The sequence below is a fragment of the Leucoraja erinacea genome, chromosome 12 (assembly GCF_028641065.1).
Source record: "Leucoraja erinacea ecotype New England chromosome 12, Leri_hhj_1, whole genome shotgun sequence".
NCBI lineage: Eukaryota > Metazoa > Chordata > Chondrichthyes > Rajiformes > Rajidae > Leucoraja > Leucoraja erinaceus.
In genome coordinates this window covers 49,766,759-49,786,163 of record NC_073388.1, presented here as the reverse complement: position 1 = coordinate 49,786,163, position 19,405 = coordinate 49,766,759, and the positions used below count along the sequence as shown (strand labels likewise).

Here is a 19,405-nt window from a genome sequence, read left to right as displayed (position 1 = left end):
CAAACCCTTGTTTTACCAGATCCTTTTTAATGGATTTTGGTTATAGCAGACGGACCTGCCTACGTTACTTACCCCTGGCTCGCACTGCTTTCTTGGCCCCGGCTTTACCCATCGTACGGTCTGGTTGACATGGCTGTTGTTGCGGCTCGCGTTGTAGCCCCTGAGATCAGCTCTTTATTCATGCTGCTGCCATCGACAGGATGTGCTCGGTCACAGTGAGGCTCCATCCCCTCTCACCTGCTGCCGCTTCGTCCTGTTGGCCATCACTTTGTCCGCTCCGCCTATTTCTCATCCTCCTCATGTCGCTGTTTCCATTTGCCCTCTTTTTCCCATCCCTTCTGTCTCCCTCCTCCTTGCCGTTTGTCACCCACCGTTATTCCCCTTCCCATTCCCGATAATGACCGCTCCCCCCCCCCCCCCCCCCCCCCCCCCCCCCCCCCCCCCCCCCCCCCCCGGAGTTGTAGCGCGGGGCGGCTTGAAAAGTCTGGAGCGACTGCCTCCTCCCCGGAGACCGGGGAATCATTGTAAATCATTGCATAAATGTTAGTCAGTTAGTTTGGAGGGATTTTATGTGGTGGTGGTGGGGTGGGTGGGTGAAGGGGGAAACTTTAATTCTTAGTCCCCTACCTGGTTGGCGACTCCCAACATCGCGGAGCTGGGGGCTCCGTCCGGCCGCGGGCGGCGCCGGTTGTAGCTCCGACCCCGGCAACTCTAGCCCTGGCTGCGAGGCGCTCCAAATCCAGCGCCGCCCACGGTCGGACGCCCCCCACCCCAGCTCCGTGAATGTTGGGAGAAGGCGGCCTCCGCTCCCTGGAGTTTACCGCACGGCGACCCGGTAAGGCATTGCCCGCTTCCCGCTGGTATCCCAACGCTGCGACGCCGCCGACTCCCAACATTTGCGGAGCTGGGGTGTGGGGCGCTGGATTTGGAGCGCCTCGCAGCCAGGGGTAGAGTTGCCGGGGTCGGAGCTACAACCGGATCCGCCCGCAGCCCCACCGGCCACAGCGCTGCGGAGCTTACTGCACGGCGACCCGGTAAGGCATTGACCGCTCCCCGTCTCTCCGACCAGGTAGGGGACTAAGAATTAAAGTTTACCCCTTCAACCCCCCCTTCACATAAAAGCCCTCCAAACTAACTGACTAACATTTAAGCAATGATTTACAGATGTTTAAGTGTCTCCCCGGTCTCCAGGGAGGAGGCAGCCGCTACAGTAGTACAGACCTGGGTTGACCGTGGGTCGTTTCGGGTCAAGTTTGGCGCCAAACGCGAGCTTTGGTGCGCAGACGACATCCTGGAAAAAATGGCCGGTTTTCGGAGTTTTTCGGTTTCCGGAACACCGGATAAAAGGTTGTGCACCTGTATATATATTTTCAAAAATAAATAAATAAATAAATAAAAAGTGGGAAGTGGAAATAGAAGAGAAAGCCCCTTAAAAGAGAATTTTTCAAATCTGTATTCGGAGATGTATATCTACCCACGTCATGAACTGAAATCAGCAATCTTTACGGTACCGCTGCATCACATGATTCCAAAAAGTCGATGAAAGGAGACCAACTCCTTAAGAATTGGTCATATTTATCTATTAGTCGGAGTCTCATTTCTTCAAGGCGTGCTATGTCCATCATATTCCTAATCCACATTTTAACAGTTGGTATGGTTGTATTTTTCCAAAATTTAAGTATCAATTTCTTTCCAATTATTAACCCATAATTAAAAAAAACATTTTGGTCTTTATTTAAATTGGTATCTTCTCCTATTATTCCAAATATAATCCATTCCGTTTTGGGTTCTATTCTTGTATTCATGTACCTGTCTAAATTTTTCTTAAACGTTGCGATAGTACTTTCCTCTAGTACATCTGTTGGCAGCACATTCCATACACCCAGTGTACTTTGTGTGTAAAGAAAAAAAGGTTATCTCTCAGATTCCTGTTAAATCTTTCTCACCTTAATTTCTGTCTCTGGTTTTCAATTTCCCTACTCTGGGCAAGAGACTCTGCATTTACCCGATCTATTCCTCTCATGATTTTGTACATTTCTATAAGATCACTGCATCCTCCTGTGCTCCTAGCCTGCTGTGCCTCCCCATATAGCTCAGGCCCTTGAGTACTGGCAACATCCTTGTAAATCTTCCCTGTAACATGGTGTCCAAAATTGAACACAATACTCCAAATGTGGCCTCACCAATGTTGTGTAGAACTGCAACATGACCTCCCAACTTCTATACTCAATACTCTGCCTGATGAAGACCAATGTGCCAAATGTCTTTTTTACCACCCTATCCACCTTGCCACCACTTTCAAGGATCAGTCACTGAAAGTAAGCATGCAGCTACAGCAGGCAATGACGAAAGCTAATGGCATGTTGGCCTTCATTGCAAGAAGATTTGAGTTTAGGAGCAAGGAGGTCCTACTGCAGTTGTACAGGTCCTTGGTGAGACCCCACCTGGAGTATTGTGTTTAAAATGTTGTCTCTTAATTTGAGGAAGGACATTATTGCAATTGAGGGAGTGCAGCGTAGGTTCACCAGGTTAATTCTTGGGCTGGCGGGACTGACATTCGATGAAAGAATGGGTCGACTGGGCTTGTATTCACTGGAATTTAGGATGAGAGGAGATCTCATAGAAACATATAAAATTCTTAAAGGATTGACAGGCTAGATGCAGGAAAAATGTTCCTGATGTTGGGGGAGTCCAGAACCAGGGATCACAGTTTAAGAATAACGGGTAGGCCATTTAGGACTGAGATGAGGAAAAACATTTTCACCCAGAGAGTTGTGAATCTGTATAATTCTGCCACAGAAGGCAGTGGAGGCCAATTTTCAAGAGGGCTAGATTTAGCTGTTAGGGCTAATCCCAAATCAAGGGATATGGGGGAAAAAGCAGAAACGGGTACTGATTTTAGATTATGAGCCATGATCATATTGAATTGTGGTGCTGGCTCGAAGGGCCGAATGTCCTTCTCCTGCACCATTTTTCCATGTTTCTCTGATCCCATGCGCTCTAACCTTCCAGAGCATCCTACCATGTGGAACCTTATTGAATGCCTTGCTGAAATCCATATATACAACCTCTACAGCTCTGCCCCCATCAACCTTTTTGGTCACTTCTTCAATCAGATTTTTGAGAGGTACAAAACCATGCTGACTATCCCAAATCAGCCCCTGTCCATCTAAATACATGTATATTTTATCCTTCAGAATACTCTCTGGTAACGTTTCGACCACCGATGTTAAGCACAGTGGCCTGTAGTTTCCAGGATTTTCCGTGCAGTCCTTGTTGATGCTGCTTGACCTGCTGAGTCACTCAGGCATTTCTGTCTATCTTTAGTATAAACCAGCATCTACAGTTCCTTTGTATGACATTTCCCATTGTTTTCTATTCCTATATGTTATGGACCAGACACCTCAAAGCACAGGCGGTTTCAATTCTAAAATAAAATCACCAAATCCCCGGGCAGGATAATCAAATCAAATCCGCACATCCGCAGCATCCCCCCCCCCCTAACCCCCTCCCCCCCCCTTCTCCTCCACCCCCCCCCCCCCCCCCCCCCCCCCCCCCCCCCCCCCCCCCCCCTCCTGCCAAACCTCTGGCATCAAGGCAATAATTATAGATGTCTGGCTTGGATGAGTAAGACAAATTGTTTACATGCCTGACACCAGACTCCCAAAACCAGCATTCTGGGCTAAATGTCACAAAACTATTACCAAGAGGACACAGTATGTTCACAAGATATCCTTGGAAATATGTGAAATCCCCACTGACCTTTGCAATCCTGACTGACTGCTGAAAAGGGAGGAGAATGATTTAGGACAATACTTAGAACATTGTGTCTTTGTCCTGAAAGCAGGGTGAAAGTAGTCATCAACTGCGCACATGCCTTATCCCAACTGGCAGAATCTGTGGAGCTCTTCAAACTGGTCTGGCGGTAAGCCATTCTTGATTCAGAGGGAATATCCAAATAGACATACAATTTTGAGTCGAGTTCTGACCCAAGGGGGTTCCAGCAAAAGGGTCTGAAAGAGGAGGAGAATGCTTGAAGGTGATTGGAACATCTGCAACAGCATCCAGACCATGTGCTAATAGGTAGCACAGAAGAGAGATCCTATCTTGTAATGCTGTCTGGACCCCAATAGTCTAATGCAATTTGTGATATATGCAACACATAGTGAAATTATGTGCATTTCGCATTTCGTTGTCTCTGTACTGTACACTGACAATGACAATTAAAATTGAATCTGAAATTGATTTTGCACATATTAGACATGCAGGCGACGACATTTTTGGTGCCATTATTCAAAGTTCCAACTCCGGTCGGCCGACACACTCAATGAACTGGATCAGTTCCTGCGAACCGAGGTCCCTCTTTTCTCCTCACCCAACCATATTTGTGTCCCAGGGGCGCCTCCTGCAACCTACCTGAAGGCGCTGAAGGCATTAGCCTGGTTCACCCTCCTACCAGTCCTTGCTCCTCACATCCGACTTGGCAAGCTCCTTCCCGGTTACGTCGTCTGCTGAGCCTTCGGGCTGGTGTCGCGGTACCAAGGTGGCCTCTGCCGCGCGACATCACGGGAAAGCCCTCCATAATGTTTGGGACAGACCCATTTATTTATTTGCCTCTGTACTCCACAATTTGAGATTTGTATAGAAAAAATCACATGTAGTTAAAGTGCATTGTCAGATTTTGATAAAGGCTGCTTTTATACATTTTGGTTTCACCATGTAGAAATTACAACTTAAAGTTCTACAACATGGCGGTGGCTGTTATCGACGCACGGCCGCAGGGATTAAACTGCTGCTCAGGTTGTGCTGCGCACTCCGCAGGGCTCCTTGAATTTCTACAACATGGCGGCGGTCGTTATCTCAGCGCGGGCGTGGGGCAGCGCGGTGGAAAACCATGTCCTCGTGGTAATAGTTTTGTGAGCATTAGGGGGAGATTCAATGCCCAAATTTCGGGGTGGGTTTCTGATGATTGAGACAGACAGAGAAAGACAGAGAAGAGATGGAAACAGAGACAGAGACAGATAGAAAGACAGGGACAGAGACAGGTACATGGATAGGACAGGTTTGGAGGGATATGGAACAAATGCGGGGGAGGTGGCTTTGCAGTTTCTGGATGACATTTTCGGCGACAGCCCAAAAAGATGCTGTCACATCGTGGTCGCGTCGTGGCGCATGTAGTGACGGGCGGTGCTTCCCTGTCGCCCCAGGATTTTGGAAAGGTTCAAAATCCAGGGACGAAATTTGGGTGTCTCATCATGTCGTGCGCCCTGTCACATGCTGACGTATGATGTCCTGCGGGTGACGCCCGGATAGGGTTGGGGACCACAGATGGGCTGTAAAATATTCTTCCTTCAATGCATGGATTTTAAATATATTAAAATTAATACAATAAAATCAATTGTGCAAATGAAAAGATGTCTGAATCGTTCAGTTTTATTTTGCATTGGTCCGCTTCCAGATCCAAATCACCGTCTCTAACTTTTCACAGGGATGGATTCAGTGAGTCTAGACTGAACTCCCCTCCCCCCCCCCCCCCCCCCCCCAGCCCCATCCCCTCCTCCTACTCACCCCCCCCCCCCTACTCTTCTCCCTTCCTCTCTACCCCCCCCTTCTTCCCTTCCCCCCCTTTCCTCCTCCCTGCTTCCCTTTCTCCACTTCCCCCTCCCCTCATTCCCCTTCTCCCATTCTCCAACTCCCCCCACCCCCACTTTCCCTGATGCCCCCCCAGTCGTGGGCCCAGCCTGTGACAGCTAGATCCCACTAATAGTACTGCACAAAGTCTACTCCACGTACATCTGACTGTGAACATTGAATGCAGGATAAATGGGAACAACACCCCCCCACCTCCTGCCCCCTCCCCCTTGCCTTGCTTCAAAAAAGGGTGGTGGGTATTTAGACTCAGTGGCCAGAGCAGGTGGGTGGCACTGGTACATTGACAACATTGCCTGTACTCGGTTGAAAAGCCCGCTGCCTCTGGGGGTTTGGAGAGATCATTGGAAGAGAGATCTGCCTCTGGGACAACTCGTGACCAACAGTTTAGTTCCCATGCAGAATATTGGGGGTTCGAGTCCAACCCCTGGAGCCCCTGTGTCATATTTAGTTGAGGGTTACACTGCCCTTCGGTCCACTGAATCCACACTGACCAGTGATCCCCTGCACACTATCAGCGCTCTCGCTTAACTTTTTTTCCCTGTTGCCAGCCGGGCAACCTTGGCAGCTTTTTAGGTTGCCAAATGACAGTTTAGGTGGTCATTTAAGACGGCTTGCATGACACGTTCGATAATGTGCTCGGACGAAGTGTGTAGTTACCAGTCGGAATTATGCTCAATGAAGCATTCACATATTATTTCTGCTTCAAATAAAGTTACAAACTAAACATATTCACCAATCAAGACATGATATATACTGCAATGATATGCAGCAAAATTATAACACAGTATCTCAACTCTTTTTACACATTGCAATTAATGCAATTTCTATTATTTCTTTCCACTTCCAAACAAAAATGTGGTTGGATTATTCAGCGTATGATCAACTTGGGTCAATAAATCCTGGACCATGATAACATATATGCTTAACCAGGCACACTACAGATTGATGCAAGCATGTTTTCTGTGAAGGACCGAAAATTATCATGACATGGCCATGGCATGGGTCGTTATTGCTATTGGTACAGAAACACTCTCGCTTCTCACATCATTTATCCACAACAAAATATACAGGTTGCAAGGAATTTTCTAAAGGCATTTTATGATAATAGCTGTTAAAAACTGACTATACCCATCTGACAGGTTAAACATTACACTAACTAACAAGAGATGGCCAAAGGACATAAATGCAACAAATGTTCTTTTGGTAATATATTTAAAGGTGTCAGGACCTTTAGGGGGAGGGGGCTGAAGTTGAATAGAGGCAAGAATGAGGATCAGTGCGGGATGGAGAGGAGGGGTCTCAGGATAAGGGGGGCGTACAAGAGAGAGAGAGAGAGAGAGAGAGAGGAAGGGGCAGAGGAGGTGGGAAGGAAGGTCAGCGCTCCTCGGTTATCACCGGCATCATCACTGCCTTGGCCGTCCCTGTCCATCGTCAAGTGCCGCCGCCAAATGGGGAGGCAGTTGGGACCTCCTCGCCTCCGCCAGCCAACAGGAAGGTGTGGGGCCGAGTGGTGCAGATGCTTCAGACGGCGGAAGGGGGCCTCCCCCTGCCTCCCTCCCTCCTCCCGGCCTTGGCGTGCGAGAGGGTTTGTTTTGAAAGCGGCGTTGGCATAGTGGCAGGCAGCAGCCGCTATCAGGCTGGGCGGGGTGTGGGAGGAGGAGGAGATGGAGCCGCCGTTGCTTGCTGCTGATGTGCGGGGCCCATCATTCGCTCCAACCCTCCGTTACGCCACACTTAGCATCTTTCCCATACATTACAGCCGTCGCCGACACAAAACGCCACGTTCCTTTTCTCCACAGATGCTGCCTGACCCGCTGAGTTACTCCAGTTTTTTTGTGTCTATCTTAGGTATAAACCAGTATCTGCGTGCCAAGCCGGGCAAAATGACACTGCGTTTAGGTTGCCCGGCTGTACTTTGGGTGGTCAGTGGCACCCGGGCAACCACTAATTTCGAGCCCTGACTATCCCACACACGCTAGGGGCAATTTATAAGTACCAAGCCTATCAACCTAGAGTTAGGGTTAAGGTTACCTCCCGCACTACAAAGGTTTATATAAATTGTCTCTAGCATGTGTGGGATAGTGTGCGGGGGATCATACTATCTGGGTCCACAAATGGGGGGCGTCGGGGAAAGTGGGGGGGGGGGAGGGGTTGGGTTGGAGATGGGGAAGAAGCGGCTCAGGCGCTCGACACCGCTGCAAATTGTTATATTGCAGTTGTTCCTTTAAAGGGCCTGTCCCACTTGGCGATTTTTTTCGGTGACTGTGGAGCGTCAGCTGGTTAATTTCTGTTTCTTCTCTCGATACTTGCAAATACAAAATGTTTGAAATAAAACATTCAAAACATCTGAACTACCAGTATTTTCTTCTGTAATGGGCCTGTTCCACTGCGGCGACCTAATTGGCGAGTTTAGAAAAGTTTGCCCTCGACTCGTACTCGCAGCATGGTTGACACGAGGTCCTAGGAGGTCTTTGTAACTGTCCTTAATGCTCGGGAGTAGTCCCTGCGTACTCGGGACCTCCACTAGTTCGCGGCGTTTATTTAAACATGCTGAAAAATGCCCGCGAGTAAAAAAAAGGTCGCCATGGAAACAATCAATATTTTTCTACTCATAGGTTTAGTCGAGGTAGGTCGTAGTAGGCCGGCATGCTATCGTATGTGATAGAAGGTAGTCGAAGGTAAAGTTTGTTATAAGCCAATATTATTTTGTCTGCACCTCATACCTGATTATACTAAAAAAGCCACAATCTGCTGTTTATTTTTCAGTGTTTGGTTCTCACTGTTGTGTGTCATTATACTCCCTCTATGATAAGAGATTGCTCCAACCTGCTCAATTGCTGCTAAATGTTTCCTCTTTTTCAATCCTGAGCCAAAAGTACATTAAAAGTTCATGACTGGCTTTCCGTGTTGGAATGAAGTTTTCTTAGCTGCTTACTCCAAATAGAATTAAAGATGCTCCTGTCGTGATTTAGTTAAAATTACTGTTTTCCCCGGAGTTACATGGACCCTGCTTCAGCATTACAAAAACTAGTTTCCAGTGAGAATGAACTGAGGAATTTTAAAGGAGAGGATCCTCAAGGAGAGGATCTCCATGAGTTTTGGAATCTCCAGTTCTTTTAAACAACAAAGAATTTAAATGACCCATTTCAAGACACTCTAAATTGGGTGCATAGCCACTTTCTTCAAATCTCCTGGTCTTCAAGAGCATTGCTTAGATATGCTGTGCATTTTGAAGAATGGCTGCAGTACAGTAAGGACTGCAACTTCCTTGCACTCCATCTGGTCATAAATTCAACCTATGCTCACCAGTATCTGTTGGTAAACAACATTATTTTACAATGACATTTGTTGATTTGATGACGTGATTAAAAGCTTGGGCCAGTCAGCAAATATTTCCCAGATTTGGATTGCTGCAATGTTCAGCCAAAGAGAATCTCAGCATGGAACAATGTAAAACAAATGCACAGTGCCCATTTTTTAAAGTGACATTTATTGTCTGAATTTTGAGTAGATTCCTGCAGTATCATGTCCTATTATTTTGTCAACATTTTCCTGCCTAGCGAAAATTGCTCTGTTTTACCATGCATAAAGTGTAAATTAGTCAATTCAGCATCAACATTCCAGAATGTGAAGTAACTATGTTTAAACAATTGAATATGCTCTGATGTCACAAATTTAATTACCCTTTGGTATTATATTTATTTTAAAGAATGGCTTCGGTTATTTGCATTTGTGTCAACATTGGATTGAGAGAATTTATATAGAATATTTTTAAATTGATACATAAAACCCACTCCAAAAAATTAAGCCAACAGAAACTGGTGCAATAGAATGTGGGATTTGAGATTGAGATAAATTCTTAACACTGCACTTCGGTACATAAATTGGTATTTGGTTACTCCTCATTACTGATGCTCTCATTGTGACTTGTTTTAATCCCTATTAAAATAAATGTCAATAAAAGTACATCTTGCATTAAATGTATTTCTGTTTCTATCTAGTACGAAGAGACATTCCCTAATATAATTTAGACCAAAATTCTATATTTAATGCAAATATGAGCATAATTCTGGCATCAAAGCATTATATTTGGTACCAAATCTGTGCCATTAAAATCAGACTTTGTGGATGTCTGCTCTTGCTTCTGACTTGTAAACAAAAACAATGTATATGTCAGCTGTCATAGCAAGGGCTAAGTAGCAGCATGGCTGTCAGGTGTGAATCTCATCATGTGAGGTGACCAAATTTTTCAAAAATGTAACATAAAACTTTGATAGTCGGCGGGATGCACTTCATGGGTTGACTGTTGGTGTGAGCTACCAGAAAAGTGAATGTTTCAGAATGACCTTTGAGGCTATTCCAATTATTGTTAAAATATATATTTGAAACAAAATACCAAAATGTAAAAGTAACTTACTCCATTTTAAATTAATTAAAATTTCAACAAAAATCCATTTGGACTTTGGTTCTCACAGCAAATGAGTGGAAATACTCCTCAGGCTGGGATGTATAAGGTAGAATCCACAAGGGGTCATCAAGAGAGGACAGTCAGGAAAAGGCTGATGAACTGGCATGTTCAGAACTTCTGACAATGCACTTTAAGTACTGTATTAGAATATCTGCTTAGAATATATGTTAAAGTCCTGGTTAGATACTTCAAAGCTGAATTATGTCAAGAACAGAGCATGCCTGGGCAGGAGGAAGATCAAACCTAACCAACTTCTGGGAAAGTGACAGTGTGTAAAATGAATCCAAATGCCTCCAGATTTGCCGGATGTGGAGTTGGTGATGTTAATGTAATCATGAGGCATCAGAAAACAGATAAAACCTGTTGAATAACATGTATTACTAGGCAAAATAAAACTAAGTATAAATTAATCAATGCAGCAGGAATGGATGATAGTTGAGCATTGTCAAAATAACCTGTGACCGAGGAATCTCATTGTAATGACTTTCACTTAAGGGAAATACAAATGGCATTCCGTGTGTCTGTGACATGGAGACCATCATTCGCTATGCTAACATTTTCCTCCTCCATTGGCTTTAATGGGGCATCATACCACAGCACTGAACAGAGAGCCATTGCTGTGGTAAAGTATGGCTTAATCTAAGTTGATAGTTAAGGAAAGCAATGGAATCGGTCACAATGGCAGTTTGCAGGTGGATCTGAAGACTGCTAGATGGACAATGGAGGGGTTAAGGAAGATCATTGGAAGTTGTGCATTCATGTGGATGTTGAACCTAATCTTTGTCCAAATTTCCAAGAGTTACACTGGGGATATTAGAGTGACTCTTAGAGGAGTAGGAAATTGGGCTGTTGCATATCTGCTCTGGTTAAAATTGGATTGGTAAAATTAAAGCTTTGAACAATTCTCACAGTAAGCTTTTCACAACTTGTAAATTTTAAAGAGTACTTGTCACCCAACTTTTCAAAGAAAACTTGTCATTGTCCCATGTGAGATTAAGAAAAAAGATTTGTACGTGCTCTGGTTTCTAACATTGTGCACTATTTATACTCCATATTGCATTGTAAATGGCTTTAATTGGTACATTCTGATGGGATCACTTCAACTTCATGGTTAAATTGGTAGGATATTTCTGATATCCGTAAAGTCAAAGCATGTGTACAAAATGGTGAAAAAGTTGCATTATTTATCTTTCACATATAACCAGCCACTTGGTCAGTTTGAATTGCAGCGGTGAGTGCTAATCAGCAGAGATTTTCATGTAATCTTGATAAATGTTATGCTTGATATGAGCTTGATGCTTATAATGAGTGAAATCTTTAACTGAGCACTTTAGTGGTTTGCTGCCTTTTTACTTTATAGCATTCTGAATGTAATCAATTTGATTTTCTGTTTTCTACAGATTAAGTACACCAACATGATTTAAATCCATGTCAACGGATGAAAAGGTTGAATGTACCTTTTCCCAGAGTACCTACCATGCAAATTGTACAGCCGACTAGATGGAACTGGTACTGTCTGAAACAGTCACATTTTGCAAGAATACCTGCTATCTTCTCATGAACAAGATTGGGATATGTCAACATATGAATCTCAACAGGACAAGGACAACAAATTGCTGCCTTTTGGTACTTCCTTCAACAAAAAAGACACTCTTCCTTCAAGTTTCAGCTGAGCAAAAAAAGAAAAAAAAGAGCCATAATTAATGTGAATCTATCTACTGAAACTTTTTAAATCCATTTGAATGTTAACAAAATAGTTAAATTTTCACCATTTTTGCAAAACATTTCACAGATACATAAAAAAAAACTTTTTGTTAGTGTTTTCCCAATTCAGGCACTATTGGGCTTTCTTTAAATAGTGCCATGTGAAGTTTCAAAAATATATCAAAAGTGAATTGTAAGCAACATTGCAATTGTTTGTGGAGCATCATGCATGTTCTGTGGGATATTTAAGTATATTCTGTTTTACTATGCACCCAGATATTTTTTTTTTGAAGGGTAGCAATTTTCGGAAAATAACACTTACAAAGGACTAACAAGTTTTATAGACCATTTGTTGAAGTTTCACACTTTTGGAAAATCACGCTGGTGTGGTTCACCAGATCCCACAGCTTCTCAGACCAGCTGTATATAGTTCATTGCTTTCTTCTTTAACTTGTGCTGTTTAAAGGCATTCATGTTGGAAATCTCTTGTGGCCTTAAGCCAAGTAGGCCAAATTATTAAACCTTGTGAATGCAGCTTAGGTTGACATGAAGTTCATGTGGGCAAACTAACTTCACTGACAGGTTGAAGGAGGAAAATATTTGTAAGCACATTGAAAAGTTTATTTTATTGGGTATTTGATATGTTCACTATATCAGTTATGCTGAGATAAACTTCATCTAGGACACTTTTGTGTTTCTAAAATTGCTTTATTTTACTTTTTAAATCTTGTATGCTGCGAATGGCTTTTGATCTGCATATGCACTAGATATATGCAAATGAAAATCTACTTTGGATATCCGTGACAAAAGTATCCATCAAGATTGTGCAGATTTCATTCTCCAGAAGTTCCTTATCGTGGTACATGGTTTTAAAATGTTGTCATTGACATTTACAAACTTTCCCCTTGTTGTCCTCTGTGTTCATTTTTTTTCAGTGACACTGCCTTTGTAATAACACTGATATCTCTGCATCCTCTTCTACACAGTTGCAGAGGGAACAATGCCAAATATAGTCATCAATGGTGATTTTTTTAATTTTCTGTCCCTTGATCTAATCTTATGGTATAATTTGTGGGTCATTTGACTAATGGGTGTGATTTATGTCCCTCCCCCACACCTCTATCCCCGTCCCACGCAGCATCACTAATTTTTACAAACTATAACAAGAAACATTTCACTTCTTGTGGTCGCAGTTTTGATCTGCTTAAGTTGCAGGTATTTTTTCCCATTTTGTATTGATCAGAAAAATGTGCAACAGTTAAGCAATTTAAAAAAATGTTTGTACTTGATGTAAAAGAATGTAGTTTTAATTATCGGTACATGATGAATTATATTCTGAGTTAGAAAGGTACATACATTTTGGTTCAAAATAAGACTACTCAAATGTTATGCTAATCTCAAGTACTATTTAAGAAATCACGAGCTGTGGTTTCAATAAAGGGTTTAATTGAAAAGGAACTTCAACCGTCTACTCTGCAACATTAGTCAAAAATGAAATGGCCAATATAGATATGCCACTTCATAAAATAATTGGGTATCAAAAGGTACGAGATGCAATCCAGCTTGTTATAATATTTATTATAAGGTTTGTGGGGTCTATTTTTGCGTGGATCATTAAAATGTATTGCAGGTTTTCAGTTCAATGTACATTTTCCCGAACAATTGAGATGATGTTTATTATTTGTGGTACCGTGTGTTCATGGATCACAGTGCTATCCTTCAACAGTATTAATCTAGTGGAAGATATGATGAATGCTGGATTTTTTTTTAAACAGTTGTCTGAGTGATACTGTCACTACACAAATTGCTCCAGGCTACTGGATTTAATATTCAGTTCACTTGGCCTATCTGTTTTTCATAAATTATTAGTCAAAATCATCCAACTTTCCAATGTTATTTTGGAAAAACAAAATGATTTTATCAAAAGATAAAGGAGTATAAATTTGTCTTTAATTGCTGGTGCTAAACAGGCACTAAATATTGAATGCCCACTGTACTCTTCTGATATTTAGCTCCACATAATACAATAGTTCCTATTTAGCGCATATGACCAAAAACTATTTCCCACCCATGGTTTCACTGAGAGGATTAGTCAGATTAAATGATAATATAATGTGCTTGTCCTGTTGAAGGTGATTGCAATGAAATCTTCTTGTTTGCTGATTAGGCCATGTTCATTCTAACTTGCTACTCGCCTGTATAGAAAGCTTGTTATTTGGAAGAGGAATGCATGTAAATGAATGATTGGCCTTCTTGCGCAGAATGAAAGATTCAATCTTGCTCTTTTGTTCATCTTTATTCTTTTCTCCTATGCATCCCCACCTAGCTGAACTAGAACGTTTGTGACGTTGGTTTTGAATGCCTGCCTTTCGAAATAGGGAATAGCATCTTTGGAAATGTTCGGACTCTTCACACATAGTGGTGCACACATAAGATATGGCTACGGGAGGAGTAAATATGTTTTCATCTTTGGGATTTGTCTTCGGATGATTGGCAAACATTTAATTTACATTCTGCCTATCTGTAGGAAATCATCCATATTAATTTTATTGCCTTATTACAGTTTCATGCTGAGTTGGAAATTAAGGAATCTAATTTTCTATATATTATCTGGGATTCACTACATTGGACAATGTTTCAGAACACATCAAAACAGTTCTTAATGGGATGCACCTTGCAGTAAGAATTGCCATTGCATCTTGCAGGAACCATCAAAATAAAGTGGATGCTTCTGGTCATCAAATCTGAGATTTGGCCAGTTCAGAGAATGTAAGCATTATACATAGTGCACCCTACCTACTCCCCCTCCCACTCCATTCCAAAGCTTTGATTTGTACAATGGCGCTGCCTCACAGCACCGGAGACCTGGGTTTGATCCTAACCTTGGGTGCTGCCTGTATGGAGTTTGCATGTTCTCTCTGTGGGTTTCCTCTGGGTGCTCCGGTTTCCTCTGGGTGCCCCAAAAGACATGCGAGTTTGTAGGTTAATTGGCTTTTGTAAATTGTCCCTTGTGTGTAGGGAGAGCATGTGAAAGTGGAAAAACATAGAATTAGTGTTAATGGGTGATCGATGGTTGGCATGAACTCAGTGGGCAAAAAGCCTGATTCCATGCTCTATCTCTAAACTGAAGTAGTCTCCTGTTTGGAAGAATGTCTAAAAAAATACTCATCTATTATTATCTGCGCTTTATTTTTGTAATATCTATTATAACTTTCAATGAAAACGAAACAAGTTTATATATTCGGGAGAAGCAGCTCGGTGTGATGGATGGTGCCATTTAGGTCTTTATTATATACATTTGATTATTTTACACCTAACTCTCTTCCCCCACCCCCTTGCTTTTCTGATCTTTCATCTCATTGCCAATTGAAGCTGGCAAGATCGAGTGATTATGAATGAGAGCCACTATGAATGGAACCAAAATGCTGGAAATACTCAGCAAGTCAGGCAGCAGTGATTTAAACCAAGGTGGGATGCTTCTTGAGCATTCATTTCCTAACATTGATCTTTTCCCCAACTGATCATTACCAAATCCACCATTTACGAGCAGCAGTAGCGATGTGGTCTGAAAGCATATTGATTGCAATTATTTCTCCATTAAGAAACCTAGACACTTTGAGGCAATCGTCAGGGTTTGTATCATCCAACATTGTTATTTTAAATTCACATTAGAGGAAATGGAAAGGAAAAAGAAAATGCTAAAAATCTCAGATTAGAACCAAGCTAATGAAGAATTAAAATGATTGGAAATTTGAATCAGCTGTTGGAAGAAGCATGATTTTTGTTTCCAACTGCAGCTGATGAAATGAAATAATGGGTGGTGTGCATAATGAAAAGCTCATTTGATGCCAATTTTGTGCTTCCACCAGTATCTGATTTATTTCCTAGGTGTATTGAATCTTGAGCACAACTAGAAACAACAATTTGCATGTTCTAGTACCTGCCTTTCTCTAAACCTCCACCAGCCAGAAAGATGTTCTAATAAAGATGATGTGCATTAGTAAAGATAAATACATATATGAACAACATTTACTTGAGCTGTTCTGGTGTGTTCCTAAATGAGAGCGAAATTTCAGTTAGTACCAGTAATATCCTAAAATGTGTTTACTTAAACTCCTTGCTGCTTATGATGTTTGTATTGAGTGATTTTGGGTCGCTGTGTGATGAATTGCATGGCAATATAGGTGGTTACAGTAATTAAGAAGTGAGAAAAATGTTGCCTTTTGCAACAGAGTCGGTTGTTTTCTCTGGCTTCAGGTTGCTGCTAAAATAAGATTTTATGTTATTGGTACAATGACTGCTACTTGACCTGCAGTAGGATAATGCAATTCTACAGCTTGTAATGATTGCAAATTGCACTGCTGGTCGTAAATGTATGAATAGTAGGCGCTGTCTTTGAACCACAGATGGTGCTATATGGATTGTAATAGTAAGGTACAAATTTTAATTACTGACCCATCCCAAGGGGAGAATTATGTTCAATGATAAACTATAAACACCGGATACTGCATGAATATGTAATAATAGAGTTAGGAATACCTTTCTGTTAAGAATCTATACCAACACAAAAAATTGTGGAGTTTGGGTGGGGGGGGGGGGGTGGGGTGGGGGGGGGGGGGGGGGGGGGGGGGGGTGGGAATCCGTGGGATTCACAGCTGCACATCCATTGTAAGACCACTATAGTTCCTAGGGGAATTAATGTCCTATATAGTTTCCTGAATTTAGTATAACTAGAGATGATATGCTAGTACCGATGAGTACTGAATGACAAATGTAGTAGATCTAATTGGGTTGGTACATTTTGGTACTGATAGGGATTTTAGATTTTTTTGGATAGTTATATAGTTAATGTGGCAGAGAAAGGAATACCAGGATCATCGCGCAGTTTATTAATAAATCAAACATCTAGGTCCTGAACGTTATTAATGCAAGAAACTGAGCACTGGCAACTGTGTGTTGATTTTATACAGTAACCTCAAAAGCCAAACTTATGGCCAAATAGGTATGGCATATCCAGTATGCAATGTTTTTTCCTCAGTCTATATAGCTTAGAGTTAAATAAATTATTCAGTATTGCGCTGGAAAGCTATTTCCAGAAAATGATTTACATATCACTCGGTAGGTACGGGAAAAAAATTGTTAGTGGTAGAAAGCAACGTTAAATCAAATGAGAGAAGGTACCTGCTTCCATGTTGGAGAAAAAAAGCTGTATGATGAAGTAACAAATTCAGGGTCATCAATGTATGTTAGTTATTTTTCTCAGTATATTTATCAGCACCTATAATTTCTGCCTTTCAAAAGGCTATTTCCCTTTGCTATGTTTTGTATTATAGTTGGACTTTGCACAAATCATAGAAAATGAGAGTTGTGGGGGGGGGGGGGGGGACGTGCATTAAGTTCAGTTGAAGTCATTATACAAACGTTATTATAGCTAGTTACTGTCACTTGGAAAATAAATGCATTGATTTGAATATTAATTATGAACTACTGGGAGGAAGGGTGGAAAAGGGGAACCGATTTGGGTGGTTTCCACTTTGGCGTCCACAGGTACCTTCCCTCATCTCGTTCGTGCAAAATAAAAGTTGCATCTTCCAGACAATAGTATGCTGCTGTATAATAAATAAACAAAGATGGAGCAATTGTATTCCTTTTGTAAATTAATTTGACAAATGGACATAGTTTTTTTTTGGCTGTACAGAAAAGCAGAGGGTTGATACTCTATATATTGCTATTCCTGCACCACACACAACAGTAAGTTAAAAATATCTAACTTTATCTTGCTGTGTCTTCCACTGTAAATATTGTTCAGCAGTTTAATGTTAATCCACCATGTCTGTGAATGGGAGACTGGCTTAGAGTTCTGTATAGTGTTTATATTTATCGCAAATGCTTTCCATAGAGCTACATGCAATAAAATTGTGTTCATGTTATTGCTACATCTCGTAATTTTTATTTTTTAGTTTCAATGTTTAAGAGGTGAACTGCTCACAATTCATATTTTAATTGCTGGTGCACCTTTTCCACATGCATAATGTTAACCCAGCCAATTATCTTTTTATGCTAGACTGTTATTATTATACTTTTGAACTCCTTTAATGGGAATCATCTCTCCATTCTTTTAGAGCATTGTAATATCAACACATATCATTTGGCCCAGCCACATACTAATACATTTTAGTTGTCCTATAGACTATGTGGATACTTGCCCTATCGTTTGCTTAATAGGATAACATTTGTTTATTTAGTGAATATACTATAAATTTTGTATTTCCATATAGCACAGAAGAGGGCCACTGGCCCATTTATTTTATGAACAATGCTATTACGGCACTTGTTTTCTCTGCAGTATATTCTCTCACACATGCTCCTTAACACCCTCCAGATTTTACCATCAGCTACTTGCAGTAACTAATCAGCAAGCATGCCTATGGCACATAGGAGACATCCAGCATGTGGAGATATCGCATGGTCACATCATGCGCAAATTCTGTACAGGATTCTGGAATGGTGAAGTAATTGTACTACCTGCTGCAGCACCGTCTTGTCACAGTACCAGATGATGAATTTATTTTGTCATGATGGGATTCTAACTCTTATCTCCAGATTAATAACTGGCCTTTGACATATTAGTTCAGTAACATAACTATCATACTGCCTATTGCCATACTTCCAAATAGGCACCATACTGGGATTTCAAACAAATTAACTTGAGGCTCTTCAGGACCCAAATCTCTTCAGGACCCAAATCTTGTCAAATGCTCAGTTTGGAGCTGGAGGTTCTGGAGTTAGGACCCATCACATAACGATCAGATTCTTCAAAGCAAGTATTTACATTTTTGTATATTTTAACGTAGCATATATTTCCCATGCTCCTCTGTGAAACTGAAAATCTACAGAAAAGGGGAAGAGCTTCCTCGATCCTCTGCAGTTACACCTGGGTATTAAAATAGCTACACACTCCGCTTTAAACCTTGGAGATTGCATCTCAACATGTGGAGCAGCCCCAAGTCAAGTAATTGTGAGCCATTCCTGTATCTTCACGTGACAAATGTAAAGTGTTATCATATTACCATATTTCTTTACAAAACAGGAGGCTATTTCACCTTGTCAAGTCCATGCCAGCTCATAAAGCAATCCCATTCAGTACAAATATTCTCTCATTTTCTCACATTCCCATAAACTGCTTCCAGATTATATCAAGCATACACACCAGGGCAATTTACACTGATTGATTAACCTATTAACCATGCATCTGGGATGTGGGTGAAAACCCACACAGTTACAGGAAGAATGTGCAAAATCCATGCAGATAAAATAAGAATAACGAATCAAACCTGGGTCACGAGCTGTGAAGTTGCAGCTCTGGAAACTACCAACATCTTAAAATATTCATGATTATCTTCTTTCTTTTGCCTTTGTACTTCTACCATTATGCTTTCTGCACCAGTTTTTATTCATGAAGCCCTTTATTTGCACTTTGGTCTTCCCAATGCCAGCAAACTATCCAGCCATTCCTCCTGGTCATTTCAAAGTCTATATTCTTCGAGAACAAGAACTGCCAAATTTGTGGGCAAGCTGCAC

The 19,405-nt window shown here is 41.7% G+C and overlaps 1 protein-coding gene across 1 annotated transcript in view; it reads left to right on the top strand.

The window, feature by feature from the left end:
• The window catches only part of LOC129702352 (insulin receptor substrate 2-A-like), a 44,381-nt gene extending 27,999 nt beyond the window's left edge, over window positions 1–16,382 (top strand). The window contains exon 2 of the mRNA XM_055644119.1: window positions 11,521–16,382. Within this exon, the coding sequence (XP_055500094.1) occupies window positions 11,521–11,525 (5 nt within the window). The 3' untranslated portion in view covers window positions 11,526–16,382. The remainder of the gene's footprint in view (window positions 1–11,520) is intronic.
• Window positions 16,383–19,405: the final 3,023 nt, after the last annotated feature.